The 18,069-nt window shown below is 44.5% G+C and overlaps 1 protein-coding gene and 2 pseudogenes across 2 annotated transcripts; all 3 read right to left on the bottom strand.

The window, feature by feature from the left end:
- Nucleotides 1–534: 534 nt before the first annotated feature.
- LOC149372799 (very long chain fatty acid elongase AAEL008004 pseudogene) lies at nt 535–1,410 on the bottom strand (annotated as a pseudogene).
- Nucleotides 1,411–7,218: 5,808 nt separating this feature from the next.
- On the bottom strand, nt 7,219–11,680 carry LOC149372798 (very long chain fatty acid elongase AAEL008004 pseudogene; annotated as a pseudogene). Its single transcript, XR_016292663.1, has 2 exons — nt 11,513–11,680; nt 7,219–8,181 (listed from the first exon to the last, which is right to left on the bottom strand). The product of XR_016292663.1 is annotated as a very long chain fatty acid elongase AAEL008004 pseudogene (transcript).
- Nucleotides 11,681–13,687: 2,007 nt separating this feature from the next.
- On the bottom strand, nt 13,688–14,548 carry LOC149372797 (very long chain fatty acid elongase AAEL008004-like). The gene has a single exon (XM_089587452.1). The coding sequence runs from the start codon at nt 14,546–14,548 to the stop codon at nt 13,688–13,690; it is 861 nt and encodes a 286-aa protein (XP_089443578.1).
- Between the last annotated feature and the right edge of the window lie 3,521 nt (nt 14,549–18,069).

Below are 18,069 nucleotides of genomic sequence, written 5' to 3'. Positions count from 1 at the left end.
TTAAAAAAAAAAAAAACTGGTGAAGGCCAGACCTTAGCGAACATCAAACCTGCTTTTTTCCCCTCATGAAATAGAACCTTGATATCCGTGGCGCGTAAAAGCAAGAGCTATGAGCATCCCTTAACCAATGCCTCGGAAGGTTTTTTGTTGTAATGAAGAACAAAAGCTTAGTATTGCTGTTAAAATAATTTGTACCTATTAAGTAGGCTGCTCTTCTTTGCAATTCAAAGAGTTTTTAATTAACTTCTAAATTTCCAGTCAGTATATTTATTTTATCACAGTAACCACAGATGAAAGTGTGCGCAAGCACTGAAAAGCAATGTTCTCAGCGGAGTTGTTCCGAAGTTATAGTAAGCGCTGTAAATCTCCGAGGTGCATTACAGAATCATAGGTCACCCATCAAATATTTAGGAGAGGCACGCTGTATCACTTACCTATTATGCAGAAACTTGGGTGTGAAATGTGTCATAATGAGGCTGTTTTTTTTTTAGAAAAGAAATGCTTTATACACAAAACCATTACATCAAGTCAATGTTATTCTTCTTTGTAGCCTTGCTTAGCCTCCTGTTCTTCAACAGCGACGTCTTGTTCTACCGATGGCGTTTTGGTGAAGCTTTCTTTTTTCATATACGCCTTGATGTAGAAGTTAACAAACAAGCATAATAACACAAAAGTCTGCAATCCTCCTAGGAGGACAATGGGTTTCGGAAAACCACAGTCCACAAATAACGGTATGGATATGTGTACAATGACTATGATAAACTGCAAAATTTGCAAAGTGGTCAGGTACTTTTTCCACCAGAGGTGCTTTCGCACACTTGGGCCTAGCGTGGCGAGAAAGTAATAGAAGTACATCACTATGTGAACGAACGCGTTTATGGCCAAACCTAGAGCCGGTTGGCCTTCGGGTGCGAAGAGTGTGTAGAACCAGACGTTGACCATCACCATGGTGTGGTGAATGACATGCAAGTGGGTGATCTGGTTGAACTTCTTGCGAAGGACGCAGAACACGGTGTCCAGGAGGTCCGCGTAGCGTACGGCGATGAAAAACCAGCCATACTTGTAGTAGTGGGCGAGCTCTTCGTCTACGTCACCAGTCATTCCCTGGCACCATAGGCTGTATCGACCGCCGGGAAGGTACGTCATCTTCAGGTGCAGATACAAGAACAGCGCGCTGATGGCCACCATGAAGAGGTTGTAGCTCCGCACGAGATTGATGATGTCGAATGGTTTACGGTCTTTCATCCAGCGCGGGCCAGCTACTTTTACAAAGTACAAATAGAAGCACACGAGTGGAAAGACGAAGAGAGGATTCACGACCAAAGGGTAGTCCCTCGTCCTTGGGTCACCCATCTGCACGATCTTGTTGGCAATAGTGATGGGGTTCAAGGTGAATGCCATCTTGTCGCTGAGGCCAGGTATATGTAAGTCCTGCAAGATGCGGAGCTGCAAACGGTTAGAAAACTTTTGATTATTATACAAACATTTAGTTACGCAAACCTGTTGAAAACAGTCATGTCCACAGGTGCATGAATGAAAGTACAGGGCTGGCATAGTAATTATTTGTTTGCTATCACTGCCGAAGGTAAACAAATATATTGAAAAGAACAGCGCAAAGAAATAACGCACTCATTTGGGCCTACAGCAGATTCAATTATCACGACTACCTTCAAAATCAAATCAAATCAAATCAAGTTTATTTCATAGTTACACTACAGTACATGGTTATGGGGCATATATGCATCAGGAGGCCCAAAAGTTGAAACTGCAACAGGGCCTCCTATGGCTACATGAACAGAGTACATAAACCGGCGCATGAAGAACAATCCGAGGCAAAAAAGGAAAAAAAGGCAAATAAACAGACAAAAAGGAAAGAAGTGTACAGCAAATGAATGTTACATAGTGATTGCAAACACAACAATGTTATTAAACATCTAGGGATTCAAACAAGTGGTGTCTTAACATTTTTTTGAACTTGTACAATGACATTGGGGATTTCAGTGAAGGGAGCAAATTATTCCAAGTGGAGAGGGCAAGGAACGATGTAGTTTGTTTTCCATACTTAGTCCGTACTTTTGGCAACAATAAATCGTTCGAGAAAGCGAAACGCGTGACGTTATTATTAGTAATTATATTTTCAGGGACAAAATTAACACATATATGCTTATTGATGGCATTGAAAAGAAAAACCAGGACCTGAAATACCCTTTGATACAAACATGCCTAAAACACCGTGTTTTTTTTTTTTTTTTGCGCTTTATCGGCAAGAAGCACCACCTTCTTGCCTGCGCACAGCCTATCACAAAAAGCACGTTTCATGGTCTCCAAATGATATTAGTTTCGTTTGCTGGAGTAAAACATTGTTTCTTTGTTTGTGCAAGACTGCGAATGCCTATCTTTCTCCAGATAACAGTACTCAATAAGTCGTCCTTTCGTTTCTTATTCTTAGTCGAAATGAGGCAGTCAGGACTTAATTTTGCATAAATAGTTATCCACAGATTTTTCAGGAGTGCCGAAATTAGAGGAGGATGTAAAAGTTCCTCTTGCCGTGGTTAATCTACACCGACAGGCGAAGATGATTTCGGCAAGCTACACGCAGAAGATGGACTTGCAGCTTTCTTTCCGCAGTGCCTATATTGTTTGTGTGCTCATAAAACTCGAGATTTATTTCTGTTATGGTTTTTGTATTGATGGGACGACTTAATGAAAGTCTTACACACATGCCTCCGTAAACTCTTATTGCTATCTAGTTGCTCCCTTATTTGTATTGCGAATTTGATGTAGTAATTCTGCTAAACTAGCCGCGAGTTGGGTTTTTTCTCTTTCTGCAAATACAATGGGACAGTTAAATTGTGTGCCGAGATCAGAACCTTACGAGCCACCTCGTTTTTCGCATCAAAGGTGGTCAGCAGTCCACATTACAAAACATTCAGACACTTGGCGCTTAGTCAACATGTCATGAGCGTAAATTCCACGCAGTGCCCGCAATGAACTGTGATGCCCAACATTTCTGGAGAAAAGCATTTTTGAGTCGAAAACCTTTCATGAACGCATTTTCTTTTCGATAATGTAAGATTTCACTATAACAGTCAATATATACGCAGAGCACCTGATGGCAGTCTTGAATTCATTTTTCTATTAACGTTCTTGCTATCGTCAAAAGCGTTCCCCATTGTTTTTCTATGACAGGCTCAACTGTTCGATGCGATTGCTGAAACCACTGTAAAGAAGAAATTTTGCTGCATATCAGATGAATGGACCATTACCTTCAATACTTCCATGACAGCATCGTACAATTTTTCAATTCTCAAAACTTTAGTCCTAGAAGGTTGGACATGAAAGGCTTAAAAAAAAAGCAGAAAACATTGGAGATACCTAGCCAATGTACTTAAAGAAGCAACAAGTATGAGTCATCGTGGCACTAGTTATTGCACACGAATATTAAATAAAGCCATATTTAGCATTCCGATGCCCCGATAATATTGCCAAAGTAATTTATACTCGAACTACTGGAGAGCCGTGCTTAGCCGATGACGTATAGCACTTTAGAGTCTGCGCGAGCCGTTCACAATGACGCCAAAATTGAAGGTCATGTTTCTGCCAAGTTATAAACGCAATTAAATGAGTGCGACATGCTCAGTTACATCGGTGGAATGTTTGGTTTGGTTTGGTTTGGTTTATTGGGGTTTAACGTCCCAAAGCAACTTAGGCTATGAGGGACGCCGTAGTGGAGGTCTCCGGGAAATTCGACCACCTGGGGTTCTTTAACGTGCACTGACATCGCACAGTACACGGGCCTCTAGAAATTCGCCTTCATCGAAATTCAGCCGCCGCGGCCGGGATCGAACCCGCGTTTTTCAGGTCAGTAGCCGAGCGCCGTAACCACTGAGCCACCGCGCCGGTGCATCGGTGGAATGTATATTCATCGCATGAAACTTCAAAATAGTTTGTAGTTTATCGCTGATCATATCATTAACACCCCATCTAGAGGCAAGGAGCTCGATGGTCCTTCATCCCCCGCCCTGGTCTTTCCCTTTCCTTTCCACCAACGTATTGATCCAGCGACAAGCAATAAAAAAAAATAAACAGTGGTAAGTCTTATGACCAAAAAAGACCAAGTCTTTAAATATTCGGAATAAAATTATTGTCAACGACAGTCAAAATGCATTGCAAATAGAATGTTCCTTCGTAAGGTACGGAGAACTTACCTTGTTCAACGCCGAGGGGACCAGAATGAAAGCTCGCCGCGTACTTCGGTCGTGCATTTAAGCGACCTCTCCACGCGGATCTGGTTTCCATGGGCGCTGCCGCTGACACTGTTTCTATGTCGCAGACGCAGGCGTCTAAAAAAATCATCCTGGACACTCTGCTGCGCGTGCTTTGTCAGCGGGCTGAATTGGGAGTCGGCAAGACAGCGCCTGCATTCGCTTCGTTGTGTGATGGTTTCAGCGGCCGGAGAAGATGACTTCCGGTGTGTCACTGTGACTCGGGAACACCTACTTCTGGGCGTATACAAAGGTGAAAACGAGAGTTCTTGTTCCAGATTAAGCGCGCAGTGTTGCTCAAGGCAGGTGACGGCACTCTGGAGACGGGTCGCGGAAGCAGTAGAAGCTAGTCGACGCCTTCATTGGGTTACAGAAAAGGAGGACTTCGCGGGCGCTTAATGAAGAGAGGCGGAGAAAGTGCTTCTTCCGCGTCTGCAGTGAGGCAAAAAGTAATCACAAAAGGCAAATGGAAATACTCTCTATCTAGTGAGGAAAACGGAAGTATCGCTTGATAGCGCGCTACTGCTCCTACACTCCTTGCAGTCGCACGAGGTGACCTTGCCAGCATAAATCTGACAGCAAACGTCAAGAGGTCAAGCGACTTTAAAGCATGTTTTTGCTGGGAATGCTGCGAACCGCTTTTTATGCCAGCTTTGACGAAATCCGTAAATCCAGTTAGTCCTGGGTTACGCTGACAAACAACTACGTTGTGTACAGCGTTGAGCGCCCGTAAAACAAGAAAATGCAAGATGATTGCATCGGGTCCTCAACCATATCGTTTAGTGCAGTGCTGCTATTTAGTTTCTATCACAAAGACTTTCTTTCATTTTTGTAACGCATAAGAGCATCGCATTACTCATCCATTTATGCATTCCATTTTCATCAAAATAAGATTGCTATGGACGGAAAACTAGCTCACAGTCTCTTGCTCAGCAATTAAATATATTATTGCCGTTCATGTGTGACGACTAAGAAAACATTGTGTTTGTGAATACCTGAATTGAAAGTGCGAAGCTCTAATATGGCAAGAAAGAAAACAAAATATGCCGCTAGGGTGTTGTTTTCGAGCGCAGCTCATAGGCGCCCGTTCCTGGCTTCGGTGTCGTCGTAGGCGTAACCGGTTGTCTAAGTAGCACAGCGAAATACCACCTGGAAGGTGGCTGCCACGGGAAGATCCCGGGGGGTGGGGGGGGGGGGGGGGGGGGAGCTAGCAGTGTAACACGCCACCTGTGAGCTGTGAAGAGCTGCGCTCAAATTTATCCTTACCTGCTATTGTAATCGCCTCGCAATTTTTCAATTCGTTTTCTTTGGCTGTGAACGTAGGAGGCTCGTTATTTGAACCCAAGCTTTCCATATGATTCCTTTACTTGGCCCTTTAGATTCAAAAACCCGAGTAACAACGACCGGCCCTAAGCATCTGCTCTTCCTCAGTACGGTGACCAAACAGGGTTACCGCCCACTTACGCTTACTGCGCGGCTGAAGAGATTGCCACAAATTTTGAATCGCGGGACGATCTTCCCTGTTTTCTAAATGGTCCTGTTGGCCTTGGTGGTGGCGCATGACCCCGTTCTTCCAAATAATATGAACGTTAGCAGTAGTTAAAAAGCTGTTCGTGCCAGTAACTGTATTGCTCTTAACGATTACGCGTTTTATAAAATAACACAACATTCCACGTTCACAACCCTATTTGATGTAGATAAATGCAATAATTGCTTTAATGGTAGTAACTCTACGGATAACAGCGATGATGGTAGTGGCAGTAACAATTCTTAAAGAAATGAATTGAATAAGTGGAGAATGATTAACAATTTCCTTTGTAATTCAAGTTAAAAACACTAAATAGAGTGAAGCATTAACAAAACCAAGTAAAGGCCGAAGTGGGTGGCTGCGTTACTCAGTATTGTTACAAGAAGCTTGGAACGAAGCTTCCACTATCTAGAGGTGGTGCATCCACAACATACAGCTTCCTGCCCTTCCGGCTGATCCTGAAACAATCCTAATCAGAGCGGCACCACGTATAAGCGCCCGGCGCAAATTTAATAAACTGCATTTCTCGCCTAAGCATGTCACAACATGATGATTTTCAGCCTCGAGCCGTCAATTCACCGATGTGTTCATGCTTTATTTTTTTACTTCAGCCTGCAATTCGTTATGTCTTTGACCCGTGCTACATCAACTTCTACGAAATTCCTCGGGCCTCGGGTTCCTCAGGCCTCAATGAAAACGCCAGCGTAACGAATAGCTTATATTTTACACTCCTCTCTTCTGATACAGCCTGCGATAAGATGTGTTCGTAAGTTTTCAAGCGCCATGTGTTCTGCTTGCGTTATAATGCATCATCATCGTCAGCCTGACTACATCCACTGCAGGGCAAACGCCTTTCCCATGTACCTGCAATTAACCCTGTCCTGTGCCAGCTGCGGCCACTATATCTCCGCAAACTTCCTAATCTCATCCGTCCACCTAACTTTTTGCCGCCCCCTACTACGGTTGTCTTCTCCTGGAATCCACTCCATTACACTTAAAGACCATCGGTTATCTTGCCTTCGCGCTGCAGACCACTCTACATTACATACGCACCAAGAGTTAATAAAGGAGTTGGTGCAACCTTCTGACGTGCACGAGAAATTGGACGCCGTCACGGCCAATATGCAGTCGTATATGCTTTATTTTACTTCCTGAAGGTTTTATGTGAAATCAAGCGAAATTGGAATGCTAGAACGATATTAAAATTTTTTCAATAAACGTTTACGCCGCGAGACGAGACGTTCGATTTTAATTTTGAGGTTAGGTGCTTTAGGTGATGCCGTCAGAAGTTAATTTGAAAGGCGAACATTTAGGATGTTTTGTCACTGACAGCAGCACCGAGAAAGCAAAAAAAAAAAACTAGCGTCTATATAAAAGTCACGTGAAGGCAGAGATAGCCCTGCCTCAGGAAAACATATACGTACATTACACAAACAAAAGCGATTTTATTTACAAAACAGAGGCTTCAAAAGAACACTTCAGTCTTTCTTGCCATTCTGAACAATTTTATGATCAGTCCCGTTGACAGTTACTTCTGGCGGGGTTTGTTTAGAACTTCCTTTTTTCAAGTACGCTTTAATGTAGAAGTTGACGAACATACACAGCAAGAGGAAGGTCTGCAAGTTTCCTATGACCACAATGGACTTTGGAAAACCGCAATCCACAAAGAGAGGTATGGATATGTGTGCCATGACTATGACGAACTGCACGATCTGCATGGTCGTTAGGTACTTCTTCCACCAAAGGTGCTTGCGAACTTGCGGTCCCAGTGTGGCGAGGAAGTAGTAAAAGTACATGACCACGTGCACGAACACGTTTATAGCCAGGCCGAGCGCAGGCTGTCCTTCGGGTGCAAACAGCGTGTAGAACCAAACGTTGACAGTCACCAAAGTGTGGTGAATGACGTGCAGGTGTGTGATCTGGTTGAACTTCTTGCGAAGAACGCAGAAGACTGTGTCCAGAAGGTCGGCGTAGCGCACCGCTACGAAGAACCAGCCGTATTTGTAGTAGTGGGCAAGCTCGTCGTCCATGTAGCCGGTGAGGCCCTGGCACCAAAGGTTGTAACGGCCACCGGGCAAGTACGTCAGCTTAAGGTGTAGGTACAGGAACCGGGCGCTGACCGCCACCATAAAAAGGTTGTAGCCACGCACAACGTTGATTATGTCGAAAGGTTTTCTGTCCTTCATCCATCGTGGCCCAGCTACCTTGACGAAGTACAAGTAGAAGAACACCAGAGGAAACACGAACATCGGGTTAACGACTAGAGGATAGTCCCTTGTTCTAGGATCCCCCATCTGCACAAGCCTGTTGGCCAGTGTGAAGGGGTTCAAGGTGAGCGTCATTTCTTTTGTTGAGGCCTAGTGCTTGGCAGACCAGACGAATGGAATCCTGGAAGAGAATCGGGAAATGTAGGCTTTTTATTGTGTATTTCTCTCTGCGGCTCCAGCATTTTCCACTTTGAGATAAAAGTAACGACGTAGTGACGCAGTTTCGCATCAAGGGGGCACAAAACAGCAATCCAAACGCCAGAGGCGTGCAAATCACGTAACCTGTCTTCATTCAGTCTGCGCGCTTTAAGGTTGATATCGCCAAAAAGGCAACGTAATTTGAGCAGAAAATGTTGCCACGAGATTCAAATGGTTGCAATGAAGAGGAGAGGCCAGGTTCTGAGTAGAGTGTACTTAAAATTACCATAGCATTTCGGCGGAAGAAAGTCTATGGAAGGAAAGTGCCTACTCAGCTAAGACGGAGCACATTGTGTTTCCTTTCCACATTTACATGTAATTTGAATCTGTAGCAGAGACGCAAGAAGACGATTCGTTCTCCTTGCCTCCAGAGATGAAACGGAAAATTTCTACATATGCAGAAAGAACACAAATAGGAAGGAAAGAGTAGCCTGAGCTCTCCTTGCGGTCCCTAGAGGTGAGCTTAATTTCTCATTCTACAAAATTTTCATCTTCTCACCTGCCGAAAAACATACAATTATTAAGTAGTGAAGATTTGGCGACAGCTGTCGCTATAGCTGTCACTTACCCTGAATGATTAGAATTTCTCATGAGAAGGAATATTATGTGCGCCGAAGCGTCCACGAAAATTTACTAAGTTCAGCTGACAAGTCGCAAAGCCCCAAACAGTTTTATTGCTAAAAAAGATGTACAGTTCATCCTCAGCAACTCTGGTGATGCGCCGTGGTGTGCTGCTGAATAGTGGCGGCCTGAGAATAAGTGTATAGAAACTCGCATTTCCTGAGGAAATGCCGCCGTGTCCAATGGCTTTGGCGTTCGGCTGTTGATTTCATATACATGAGATCGAACCCCGGCTGCGGCGGTCTCCTTTTGATGGTGGCACGTTTGAAAGGCGCCCAAGTGTTGTGAAATAGCAATGCACGTTAAAGAATCACGGGCAGCCGAAATTAATCCGGAACCCTCAACTAAGACCTCTTTGAGAGCCCACATTGGCCGTACTTTACAAGGTTTCGGGCCAAAGATAAGCAACTGATACTTCATGCATACGAGAGAAGGTTTTTGTTAAGAAGGGAAATTAAATGAAACCCGAATAATTTCCAGAAATTACCGTTCCTCACGTAATAACGCTCGCTGTACTTCATTTGCCGTCTGCGCTCTTTTACAGGATTTCTATTTTTCATTATTTCATTCATGTCATGCTACGAGGAGGAAATTTCTACATTTGCGGTGCACGTATTCTTCGTGATTTCCTTTCAGAAGGGCGAGGAATAAGAGGCAACTAGGCCCACTGACTATTCAGCCTTGCTCTGGTTGCAGTGCGACATAGGGCAAGCAGTGCTTAAGAGCAGCAATTAGACTACGGCAACTGTGCGGGACACGCTTTCATGCATGACGCGCAAGGTGTGGTGCTTGAAGATTTTACTCGCATCTTCTTGGCATGCACGACTCAACGGCAGGCTTCGTGTCGGGAATATACTAGGCTTGAGACCGCAGGAATGAGGAGAGTGGGTCATCAAGGGCGATACAATCAGCATTTGATTAAAACAATGCGTACCGCTCTTTCGGAGTAGTACACGGAGTTAAAAATGCTGCATAGGCGTGTCACTGATGCTGAGACCTAATCTACCAAAGTTTAATTTTATTTTCATCCCTTGCTGGCAATTGCAGCTCACGTCACAGTGAGGATCCAGTGATAGGTGCAGTGGATAGAGTGGAGAGAAGGCATTTATGAGGCATCATGTAATCGAAGAGACGATTAATTTCAGGACCCTGTGTGTCTGCAGCGTAGACCAAAATATCTATAAAGAGTGCGTGAAAACGCAGCTACCGCGGCCGAGCTCCCACCCACGACCTCGTACGCCTTAGCAGAACGCCATGGCTTCGGAGCTGCTTCGGCGAGCGACGTGACATTACGCATGTTACTCGTGCATTTCTCGCGTTAGGTTGTGCGTAGTGACCATGATCCAAGGAAGCATTTCGAGATTGAGTAAACAGGGGGGGGGGTGAGGTCTCAGTTCTGCTCGAATTATATACTAGAACAGCAACAACAAGAATAAGAGAGGCAAACAGGGTCGTACTGAGGACGTCGTACCTTGAGAAGCAGAGAACTAGTGCTTGCATAACGTGTTTTACGGAGATTACAGCCGGTGAAACGCTCACGCGCGTTAGGAGTGCACACATGCATAAGGTGAAATTTTTTATGTTCCGTAACATCCATAAACTAACAAATAAAAAGGCCATTTATACACACATTATGTAGCGCCTCATTTATGGACAATGTGCTTTGCTTACTAGAAGTTCTGCTCTGTCAAAAGAGAACAGATGCCCCTACGACCAATGTAGTTCTTCCAAACTAGTTCCTTTTTACTATACGAAGGTCACGATCGCATACCATCCAAATTCTTCGAAGGACGTGAGTTGTAGTCGGCACCATGACAGGCATTATTTTTAACGCTGACGCGTTGAAACGTTCTCTGCGACAATGCTCCTCTGTTGGAATTCGCTGGTCAAAGAGTGAGATCATCACTGACTCCGGAGCTGCCGTCAAAATCTACGTTCATATTTGTTCTAAAATTGCTGTTTGCGCAAATTATATTGCATAATTGGTTCAAAACATTAAAAACTTTATCCTCGGGCATTCTTACGCGCGAGAAAATCTCATTTAATGCATTTGCGCCCGTGGACTTTATTTTTTTTTAGATAGAGTCCAGATAAGTTTGAAAGTCGGAAGTTTATTGGCAGTAAGGAAGAAATTGTATAAGAAATATGCAGCAAGATCTCCCATGGAGCGAGACCGCATGCGGAATTTTGACGTATCGCTGGTTGTTTTAAATCTTGATACTACAAAGATTCATAGAAGCTTTTTTCTGTAATCTATTCAAATTAATGCACTAGAGATTTTTCTAAACTAATAACGACTTCTTTTCACTGCATATAATTATATGTTCTACTAACTTTCAGAACAACTAACAACTAACTTCTAACTTACAAAGCAATACTCACCGCATTGACTCAAAGCAAAAATTGTTTGCTTTTGACGTGACTAAAGCCACACTAATCGCATTCTCAAGAAACTCCTGGTTTGATCTTTGATGATGACTTCGTCGCGGAAAATTGTTTTTCTAAAACTCTTGGTCTAAGCCTTGACGAAACAATCGAACTAAAACAAGTGTTACAAGTCACCGGGCAGTAGCCCTAAACACAACATTTCACCATATGAGACCGAAGTACAAGAAAGAACACATTCAACTTACCTCGGTGTTTGAGTTCGGCTGCTCCTAGATCGTCTTTTTCAGCTCCTGTACACACCACGACGTAGCCGAAGAGCTGTATTGCGAGCTCAGCTAAGCGAGAGAAGAAATCTCTCATTCAGGTTGTGCGACCATTGTGAGCGACATCGTTCTGGTTGGTCTGCAAAGTAAACTGCCTCCTATGGTGCTAGAACAATAAGAGCTACGCACGCAAAGCTACCTGCGCTGCAATTATAAACAAGGTCATAGATTATCTTCCTGTTGCCCTCACTCCCTTTCTCTGTTCTTTCCTTCACACAGGAATGATTATCCGCCACGGCACTACTTCGTTTTCATTTTCTTGTTGTTGCCGCATAAACACATAATAAACACTCTGGCCCGGCCTCCAGAGCCGTGCGAAAATGAAGCGGAGTTTCTATTCCCTTTTCTTCCTTCCTCCGTCATTGCTTAAACGCTTATTTGTTACCTTAGCCTTTAAGCCTTCGCAAAACAGGCAGGAAAGTGATCCCTTTTAATTCTTAAGTGGCAAAATTAGACGACGTGCGTTGTATGGAAAGAGTGAAGGCTCTGCTGACGTGCTCTGGCGTTTTTCCTTGCTAGAGCATTTGTTTCACGTGCTCCTCTTACGTCATAGTTTTTATTTTAGGAAACAAACAAAATGTAGACAAGGCGAAAACCAGGACGTCGAACGTGGTAAGTAAAAGAGAGAGAGGGATATGAAAGAAGATGGGCATGCTGTGTAGGAACGTTGCATACTGTCGGCATATGCACTTCCTCTTTCCACTTCTTTTACTTGCTGTAAGCCCGTTAGGTCGACTGAGCAACCAAGGCATCCGCCTTGTTAGTTAGAGGAGAATGTGACCAGCCTATATGTTTATTCCATTCTTCCAGCCTACTTGTCCAGCGGGCGCAACTTTCAACTAGCCTTTGCCTTGCAAGACGTTCAGACTATGCGAAGAATGCATGTCTCAGCAGCCATAACACTCAAAACCAAAGTGAAATTAGGGTAGGTTGCTTTATTTTACTATGGAGTACTTTTTAACTTGTTTACTATCGGACTGCTGCGACAGCTTGCAAATTTCGGTGTGTCAAACATGGACAAATAATCATGCTCTCGTGTGGGGAAAATTATTCCTGGAGCTTCAATTTTGTCAAGATAAAATTCGTTGAACTGAAATTAATTTTCATAATACGGCACAGTATTTTGGCGGAGATGCAGAAAAATTTTGGAATAGACACTTTAAAAGCTATAATTTTCAAGCAGATAAACTTCGTGCGTAAAGATTCAGTGCGGCAGCGTTAATGGCCCCGTTCATCGGAGAACCCGTCGTCATAATTAGCGCATCAAGAACACCGGGGTTGGTCGAGATGTTGGTGACGTCACACGTGGAGCTGCGGAGTTAAAGAGTGAATAAAACATTAGATAAATTGTGATTATAAGGTCGCAACATGACCGAAACATCCTTACGACATGCAAGAATGTAAGGCAAAAAAATTGCACTGAAAACAAAATTGCAGTAATTAAATTATAATCTAACCAGTGACTCTTGAGTCACATCCGCTGCTCCTAGGTTGTCGATGCACGATCGTTCGACCTGGTTAAAAGAAAGCTTTCTGTGTATTGTCCAACGGGGTACGTGTCTGTGGACTTCAGTCCAAAGTGGACTCCAGGCCGTTGAAAGGAACCATTAACGCGTGCGCGTCATTCCCATAAGGCGCAACGTAAGCACCCCAGGAATTTTTTTTTTCTCTCTTCGAAGAGCAGAGACCGCTTTTCAGAGTATGTGTTTTCTTCTTGTGTGTTTTTTTGCTTTTTCTTGTATTTTGGCATTTGAGAGATTCAGGCTTCATATTGTCGTCTTTTAGCTCGAAAAATAAGTCAGTCTGTGTGACTTTTCTGCTCACGCCTCCTGTACACTTTAGCACTCTAGATAAGCATGATTTATGCTCTTCAAGAATACTTCGCGTATGCAAAGTAATGACATGGAGGATTGCAGTGGTCAGGGAAGCGTGATACAACATTTTATTGAGCTGTTAACTTTAAGGTCTTTTTCTTTTCCAGCATGAAAAGGTAGCGTTACCAAAAATTTCACATCAAACGCTGTATCCTTTTTCTCCTATGACTTATTTACAGACTTGAATCCCGCCAGTCTTTTTTTTTTTTTTGTTCAGCGAAACTCATTCTTCCTTACTCCCAGCATCGCACCCTTTCGTCGCCAAATGCACGTGAATATTTCCAAGCCCGTGGTCTTTCCGCGTTACGTATGCCTTGACGTAAAAGTTAATGAAGAGGCACAGTATTAAAAGTGTCTGCACGTTTCCAATAAGGATCAAGTGCCTTGGAAATCCGCAGTCTACAAACAACGGTATCGACATGTGCGCCATGGAAAGCACAAACTGGGCAATCTGGAGCCTGGTGAGGTACTTCTTCCACCACAGATACTTTCTCACGGTCGGTCCCATGGTAGCGAGCAGGTAGTAGGTGTACATGATGGTGTGCACGAACACGTTCAGGCCGAGGCCAAATGCTGGTTGGCCCTCGGGCGCGTACAGACCCCAGTACCAAATGTTTACAGTGACGATAGTGTGGTGGATAACGTGAAGGTGAGTGATGTGGGTGAACTTCTTGCGCAACACGAAGAAGACCGTGTCCAAGTGGTCGGCGTAGCGCGCCGCGATGAAGAACCAGCCGTATCTGTAGTAGCGCTCCATTTCTTCGTCCATGTAGCCTGTGACACCCTGGCACCAGAGGTTGTAGCGTCCCCCGGGAAGGTACGTGAATTTGAGCAGCAAATAGAGGAACGAGGCGGAAACTACGACCATGCAGGCGTTGTGGAAGCGGATTAAGTTGATGATTCGGTACGGTTCCTTCTTTGCCATCCATCGGGGCCCAGAGACCTTGACGAAGTACAGGTACGCGGCGAGAAAGGGGAACACGAAGAGAGGGTTCAACACGAGCGGGTAGTTCTTGGTTCTCGGGTCCCCTTTCTCGTAGACCTCCCAGAGAAATCTGGCTGGTGCGAAGAGGAGCTCCGTCATTGCGCACTTTCACTGACGTAGCCAGCGGCAGCCGTCTGGAAATATGAAAAATATACGTATTCTACTTCCACGGTGTATAATATTAAAGCCAATGGCTTTCGATGAAGAATTCATGCGTGAAGAGGTCACTGCGGTAAGAACAAATCACAAATGCATAATGTAAAGGCTTTTACCGCAAAACGACTAAGAAAGGACGGGGATAGAACACAGACACAAAGGAGCGCTTTTTTTGTTGAGGAAACGAGGAAAAGGAAGAAGAAGGGCCCACTGTACGAGAAATGAAGTTCAGTAACACGTTCTGCTGGGCGAGTTGGTTCATCTTGGTAATGTAAAGGCTTTTAGCGCAAAACGACTAAGAAAGAACGGGGATAGAACACAGACACAAAGGAGCCCTTTGTGTCTGTATTCTATCCCCGTCCTTTCTTAGTCGTTTTGCGCTAAAAGCCTTTACATTACCAAGATGAACCAACTCGCCCAGCAGAACGTGTTACAAATGCATAAGAATACTAAAGAAAATAACGTCAACACCTTCCAACTGTTTGTACTCTTTCTATCCATATTAATTCATTTATATTTATCATTACATCATTGAGGAGAAATTTTCATGCTGTAATTGGCGCCTGAATTTTTGACACGACGTGGTGCACGGTCTCTATCCCCCTCTCTGACCCTTCTTCAGGTTACCCTCCCTCTGACCCTCTGCTTATACAGGTGACGGGGCACAACTTTACTCCCAGACTTTGGCAAAAGATATCGGACAGCGCGAACTGAAATTACACGCCTGAAGCCGGCAGTGGAAAGGACCGATAACCTAACAGATGGAAAGTGGTCATTTAAATAATAGCAGTCACAGATCTGAAATAGGTTTGAGGAACATATTAGACCGCGTTTATTTTAGCGAGAACAGTGCTTTCAAACTAGAGTTTGGAGCTTCCTAGTGCCGATAGCTATGAGTGGCGTGTTTTATTTAACACTTGAAGAAAACCCGAAAACATTCCAGGCGTTCAAATGGTACGTGTGAAAGATCTTAGTCATGCAATTTTTAATCAGTACGGGAATCATAGCGACTATTGGGATCAATTTTTGAAGGCTATAGGCGGTGGTGCTGACAATGGCTCTGTAGTTAGTGATCTTAGCGCGTAGCAACCCTTCATACGTCATGCGTTAGGAGCCCTGATGAATTCATGCAGTGTTGAAACTGACAGCGAGGCAGTCTGAGAGTTCAAAATTTTGGAGCCAATTGAAGCCATACAGTTTAAATGATGGAATAAGGAAAAAATTGCCGAGAGCTTATAGGATAAGCAGAAACGTAGCTTACATGACTGCGGAAGGAGCCTATGCTGCAGAACGTACCCCAGGGGCGATTTTTGCTCTTGATGAAAATCTAGGTGAGCGCACCACATGTCCGACTCTTCGTAAGCATGATGCCCAGCAGCACAGAATACCGCCACGCATGCGAGAAAACTCCTTTAAGGTACCTCTTGCGCGTGCGCATAACAGAAGTAAGTGTGAGAACGGCGCGAACAATGTTGTCTAAATGCAGCACCTCATTCACCGTCGTCCTTAAAGGACTTCATTTTCTCGAGGACCTTCCCGAAGGAAATGCACCGTCGTTTTTACAAGTTCTTCCTTTGCTTCCTGCGGTTAGGTGCTCACAGGCAAGCGTTTAAAGTGTAATCTTTTTGAATTACCGGCCGAATTTGCGTCCCTTTCTTTTCTGTTTGCCTGCGCCTTTCCGTCGCGCCCTCCTCTCCTCCGTCGACTGTTTAGAACCCAGCGATGAGCTCAAAAGCCGTCTGAGCTTTTGCTGCACTTTGAGAGTGGAGTTCGTGCTGGCCACATGAGCCAGAGGAGTTTACGAAGCAAATGTATGTTTATGTCCGGCGAGGCTGCGGCTGTAGAATTGTGTAGGTGTACCACCTGGCTCCAAAAAAGTTGAAACTTTTCTAGAAGCGCCAGCTGCCAGTACTTTTCTTTTTGTCTTCTGCTGAGTTCGTGAAGCTGGTAGGTTCGGTGAGAGTGTGGTACCATGCAGCATCAGCCGCGTACCGGTCTAGCAGTGCTAGAAAGCTTGCACAATGCCACGTTCGCTTTGCAAAATTTAGTGCTTACGAAAAACAATCCGTTAGCAGTACATAGGCGTGAGAACCCTTTCAACGTACTTGCTTTTCACACATGCCCATGTTGAAGGTTTAACACAAACACTATACAATCGCAAGGGCATTGGATTCCAAAACATTTATTTTGTCAGGAAAGGCAAAAGGCTGATGATCCGTTCTAGGCGGCTATCAGTCCACGGCTGTCAGCGACCCGAGTATCCCATTCACAGGCCCGGGTTTGAACGCCGAATGGTGCGCTACCAACACGGCCTCCCATTGCTTGAAAGTTGGATATTCTATTAGAGATTCCGGTGCTGGCTCCTCTTTACAGTTCCAAAATATGTTACCGTATGTGGATATTTTGCCTCATAATGTCCGTGCGGGGTCGTAATCAACGGGATATAATCTTTAGTAGTAAGTAAGGAGTCATGAATGATCACGTCTGAAGTCGCTTCCAGGTGGCTTCCGGCACATTATCTAAGGTTTTACCTGGCAGAGGGAAGATCCTCCTTTCTAGAGAGAGAGAGAGGGAAAGGCAGGGATGTTAACCAGAAAGGTTTAAAATTATTAGTAGGGTCGTGATATGATGCTAATCCGTCTTTCGAGCAACACTCAGTAAATACCGTGTCCCCTGCTGGGCTGACGAATACTCGAACCTTCGTGTGTGTCGCTTCGTTACCAGGGCTCCCCGAGTGAGCCGGGACCCATATCAACTCAATAATCTAAATTTTTTGTTTGACCCAGTATGTTATTGCTGCCTGAACAATTCTGCCCCTCGTATAATTCCTACGGAGAATTTAGAGTCTCTTAGTATAGTGTCAACGTTGGTTTTAATGATGGCAAGGGTGATAGCCGCCTCTTCAGCTATTTCTCAGGATCTCGTTTTAGTAGTGCCGGAGACTATCAGTCTGCCTTGCGTGTCCACCGCCGCTAGTGCGTACGCTTGTTTCTGTGGGTATCCTGCGTCATATACATATACAGCTTGGTCATGTTGGCTGTAAGTTATGTGTGCAGCTTTTGCCCTAGTTTTCCTTCTCCCCTCATGGTGAACAGGATGCGTATTCTTAGGTAGTGGCGTGACCAGTATTGCCTGAACGATGCGTCTAGGTATTTGTGTCTTGGTATGTAGTGGCGGCAGCTCGATGCCTAGTCCTAGGCGGTCAAGTATGACCCTTCTTGCTTTAGTGCGGGATAGCCAGCCTCGTTGTATTGTTAAATCTGCTTCCTTAAGCTCTTCTTGGGTGTTGCGTACTCCTAGGCATAGGAGTCTTTCTGTGGAAATGCAGTTCAGTAGCCGTAATACAACCTTTTATTCATGTCTAACTATAGCCTCTACTTTGGCTTTTTCAGTGCTGTGTAATTTTAGGTATGGGAGCGCTTAGACAAGCATGCTTAGTACAAATGCTTCTACTATTAGGCAGA

The sequence above is a fragment of the Amblyomma mixtum genome, chromosome 1 (assembly GCF_055824585.1).
Source record: "Amblyomma mixtum isolate Tamu chromosome 1, ASM5582458v1, whole genome shotgun sequence".
Taxonomy (NCBI): Eukaryota; Metazoa; Arthropoda; class Arachnida; order Ixodida; family Ixodidae; genus Amblyomma; species Amblyomma mixtum.
This window is presented reverse-complemented; position numbering and strand designations above follow the sequence as displayed.